Source organism: Myotis davidii, unplaced genomic scaffold (assembly GCF_000327345.1).
Source record: "Myotis davidii unplaced genomic scaffold, ASM32734v1 scaffold161, whole genome shotgun sequence".
In the NCBI taxonomy this organism is placed as follows: Eukaryota; Metazoa; Chordata; class Mammalia; order Chiroptera; family Vespertilionidae; genus Myotis; species Myotis davidii.
The window spans coordinates 572021-576963 of record NW_006291567.1 but is presented as its reverse complement, the minus strand read 5'-3'; the positions used below and the strand labels follow the sequence as shown (position 1 = coordinate 576963).

At 38.7% G+C, this 4943-nt stretch overlaps 1 protein-coding gene across 2 annotated transcripts in view; it reads right to left on the bottom strand.

Annotated features, from left to right (window-relative positions):
- Positions 1 to 3100: 3100 nt before the first annotated feature.
- Positions 3101 to 4943, bottom strand: part of LOC102770778 (chromosome unknown open reading frame, human CXorf23) — a 50718-nt gene continuing 48875 nt past the window's right edge. For both annotated transcript variants that reach the window (XM_015564874.1, XM_015564875.1), the window contains exons 12-13: positions 4317 to 4344; positions 3101 to 3567 (exon numbers count right to left, since the gene is read on the bottom strand). In XM_015564874.1, coding sequence (XP_015420360.1) covers positions 4339 to 4344 — 6 coding nt within the window. In that variant the 3' untranslated portion in view covers positions 3101 to 3567; positions 4317 to 4338. The remainder of the gene's footprint in view (positions 3568 to 4316; positions 4345 to 4943) is intronic.

Genomic DNA, 4943 nt, shown 5'->3' with positions numbered 1-4943 from the left:
CGGGGAGGCAGGGAACCTAATCGCACTGATTGCCGGCCAGGCCTAGGGACCCAACCTGTGCAACTATTTCGTGCACCAGGCCTCTAGTGAGTAAATAATCGGTTATTGTTGGGAGCCAGAGCCCTCACTGTGGAAGAAGGGACAAACAAATAAGAAACAGGTAAGGCAATGAAGGCTCTGGGAACTGATGGGAGGTATCAGTGTGACCTCAGGATTTCTAAAATATGTGTATGTGTGTGTGTGTGTTTCCTAGTTATAGCTGCAAAGACACCCCAGTAGCAATGGACACCAGTGTTCAAATCTTGGTCTCTCACATCCTTCCCCACTAAAAGGAACCAGGGCTCCTTGCAGAAATGGCTGATTTCAAGGGTGTAAAAGGGAATTCCCAAGATGAGCCTGGAGCACCCTGTTATGCCACAAAGTAAGAAGTGCTAAAAATAATCATGGGGGCATAGCGAGGATATAGCAATCAGCTTAAAGGGACTCCCACTGGCCAAAGCTGGGATGGGGTCTGGGAATCTGCACTTATAACAAGTTTGCAGGTGGTGATGACGCTGAAGCTGCTGGCTCGGGGACTACACTTTGAGAACCACTATGCAAAGGTCAAGAAAAAGACTATGAAAAACTTAAAGTTGGCCCTAGCTGGTCTGGCTCAGTAGATAGTGTCAGCCTATGGACTGAAGGGTCCGGGGTTCGATTCCAGTCAAGGGCACATGCCCAGGTTGCAGGTTAGATCCCCAGTAGGGGGTGTGCCGAAGGCAGTCAATCAATGATTCTCATCATTGATGTTTCTACCTCTCTCTCCCTCTCCCTTCTTCTCTGAAATCAATATATATATATATAAACTTAGTTGGTCTCTAGGATTTTTCCTATATCATATAGTACAATCTTAGACATTAAAACTTGTCATAACACTTAGTCTTCGTTCCACTCTCCCTCCCCCATGTATCAATTAATCAATGTATGTGAATTTTTCTTTGTCAAGATTACATTTACATTCCATTCTACAACTATAACTCCTCAATTTTAAAATCTCAGTTTTGTATTTTAACGGACTCAGAGATCCTAACCATTCCTTTTACTAGAACTTTTGAGAAACCTGGCCCCTCTCTTCTGGGTTCCAAAATGTCCAGAACAGGAGTTGACTGGACCCAGTCAAAGGTGTACCTTACCCTTCAGACTTTGGCATCCAAAGATGGGCACTGCGACCTGACCTGACCTGGAAAGTGCCTCCTCCTGGGGGATCTCCCCCAGCTGCACTGAGGTCCTGAGAAGGTAACAAAGACTTCATCTTCCCAAGTGCTTTCCATGACTCTCCACATGGCCTTGTGTCCATACTTGGGTCTGTCCTCACCAAAATGCTGTCAATTGCGTTTCTTTACTCAGTGCTTCTAGGGGGATTGGGGAGGTTTTGTTGCATTAGCATCTTCTCCCCTTACCTTATCATTAGCATCTTCTCCCCTTATCTTCCTTGTTTGGTTGCTACAGAACTTGTGGCTGCTGCTTATTGAGTTGGCTATTTAATGGAGAAGGAGAGTTTCTGGTCCAGCCTTATTTCTCCTTTTTGGATCTGAAAACATCTCCAGACTTAAAAAAAAAAAACTATTGAAAAATATAGGGTTTATTGGGTAAAATGTGCTCCATATTATGCATCTACATAATTGTTATAATGTAAATATAATTTTTTCCAATAGCAAAAAAGTATATTCCCAAATATTTATAGTAGTTTTCACTGTGATAAAATTAGGGATGATTTTTAAAAATATATTTTTATTAATTTCAGAGAGAAAGGGAGAGGGAGAGATAGAAACAACATGATGAGAATCATGGATCAGCTGCCTCCTGCAAGTCCCCCACTGGGAATCGAGCCCACAACCCGGGTATGTGCCCTTGACCAAAATCAAACCTGGGACCTTTTAGTTCGCAGGCCGATGCTTCTAGCCACTGAGCCAAACCGGTTAGAGCAGGGATGATTTTTTAATTGAAATTTATATTGAGATAATTATAAATTTACATGTAGCTATAAGAAATAATACATGCCCAGGTGGTGTGGCTCAGTAGTTGAGTGTCGACCTATGAACCAGGAGGTCACAATTCGATTCCTGGTCACATGACTGGGTTTTGGGCTGTCCCCAGTGGGGAGCATGCAGGAGGCAGCCAATCGTTGATTCTCTCTCATCATTGATGTTTCTCTCTCTCTCTCTACCTCTCCCTTCCTCTCTGAAGTCAGTAAGAATATTTTTTAAAATAAAAAATTTAAATTAATGTTCTCACAAACTGGCAAGTAACTTCTTCAAGCATAAAGAACAACATTTTTTTTATTTTTTTACCAATAAACATTTCACAAACTTCAACTGGGAATGTAGAGGTACTAATAAGCAGAACACAGAAAACATAAAGAAATAAGATATTAAATCCTAAAATATCATTTATAATCCCATCCATTCTATCTTTTACATAGTAGATATTCGATACAACTGAACTTAAAATAAAGTTTGTAATATGTGCTTGCAAAATGTGTAATGCTGTAGTAGTAAAGTACAATTTCCAAATATGAGACTTTGTCAAAATTTTTAAAAGCCTTTAAAAATATGATATGCAGAAGCTTGCCCTGAGGGAAAGTAACGTGAAATATAGATTACAAAATCTTCACATATTTTCCACAATAGCATTTTAAAACCCTAAAACAGCCAACAGTTATGGAAAAAACTGAATGAACCAATTGCTAAAAATTCAGTGCACTCATAACTACCTGATAGAATATTTGGAAGCACCTTTTCTCTCGCCTTCTTAGATCATAATATGAAATGTATGAATTATATAGGCCTTAAGCCTCAGAAACTTAAGAAAACTTCAAGTTGCCGGAACCGGTTTGGCTCGGTGGATGGAGCATTGGCCTGGGGACTGGGAGGTCCCGGGTTCGATTCCGGTCAGGGGCGTGTGCCTGGGTTGCGGGCACATCCCCGGTGGGGAGTGTGCGGGAGGCGGCTGGTCGGTGTTTCTCTCTCGTCGATGTTTCTGGCTCTCTGTCTCTCTCCCTTCCTCTCTGTAAAAACTCAATAAAAAAAAAATATTTTTTTTAAAAAAAGAAAACTTCAAGTTATAAGTCAAAATATCACCAGGAAACAAATCTGGTATAAAATTTGCTACCATAAGGCCACTGTTTAAAGTTCTTTCATGTACAGACACTATACAATTCAGATACTTTTGTTTTTTATTACATAAGCAAAACTTTCAACATGTAAACATTTGAATATAACTCAGTTAAGTTCCCTATGAAACCATGCTCAGAGAAAAATTCAACAAATAATGCCCTTTTGAGACTTTTTGCAAAAGAAACTGTAGTTAATACAGCTTTTCAATTAAATACTTTACTTTAAGAGCAAGTAAGTGTACAAAAATCGCAGCATTCCACTACAAAAAATAGTTCTTTTATCAAGAAAGTTACAGTATTAGTGCTTTATTGTCAATTATAACACCTGACAGAGATGCTCTCAAATGTTCTGTAGTGTTGATTCCATTTGCAACAATTCCCCATTAAACTGCTGTGCCAAGGTTTGCATATTCCTATTGAAAGAAAACAAAATACAGACTTCAAAAGAAGCATCAGGTATAACATCTGAGCTAGAGTTTTGTTCACATTGCAATTTATAAAATAGTTTAATTTATATAGTACTATTTGCATCCTAGATCCCCACAAAGGTATGTAGATATTGGAACCCCAAACACGCAAAGTAACAACAGCACACATCAAAGTGGGTATCAAATGATGTCAGTAGGACAAAGAAAATACATGGCACTCAACCCACTGCTACTAGTAAGTTGATGGGAATGGTATTCTGCCATTGGGTGAGTTTCATTGGGGACATCCCTGGCAAAAAATAAAAATAAAAATAAATAGCGGCTCTTAAACTTTATTCCTTTAAGTACAGAGCCTGATTTGACACATGCAAAACTTCAAACTGGTATTTTATCTTTGTCATCATATGGTAACTAATTCTAAAATGATATGAACTCTTCTAGCGTGGCTGATATCAGTACAGGAAGCTATTGGGGGGAAGCTTTCTTGTTTTTCAATGGTTACCGACAACATAAATATATGTAAGTCTTCAAAAAACACAGAAAAAGAAATCCACAAGAACAGTAAGACTATGATTAAAGTGTAATGACCATAGATTCAATACTGTGATGCTATATAAAATATTAAATTACCAACCATGAACTGGACATAAGACCATGCAACTAATAGAAGAGCAAAAATGGCAGAATGGCATGTTTTTATGGCCCATTAAAAATATTAATGCATATATGCTTACCTTTTACTAGGATCTTACAATATTAAAACTGAAAGAAATTTAAAAGTTGGTTTATTTTTTGGCATTTATATTAGTATGCAAATGTTTAATTGCAAACAAAAACAGTACTGATAGAAAACTTATTCTTCTATTTTGATTAATGAAATATTCAAGATACGTGCATATATACTTTGTCAACATTATTCCTTTAAATAGAGGTAGATTTCACTGTATCCTATATCTTTATTCAAATATAATATACAAAATTATAATATATAAAAACAACTTTAAAAGAAAACTATAATAATTCTCAAAGTTCTTTCAACTGAAACACCTTGTTTATAAAATGTACAATTAGAGAACCGAAGATGGCGGCATAGGTTAACGCCGGAGATTGCTGCCTTGAACAACCAATTCAAATTAAGCTTCAAACAGGGAAGGGACAACATCCAGAAACACAGGAGGGCTGCCTGAGTGGAAACTCTACAACTAGGAGTAAAGAGACTATCATATCCAGACTCAGAGGAGGCGCAGTGCTGAAGTGAAATTCTGAGGTAACGAGGGCGCGCGGAGCGGGGCTGGAGGCGGCGCGGACGGCGGCTCGGAGGGAGCGGGGCAAACAATCGGGAGGGAGGCCCAGACTCTGAG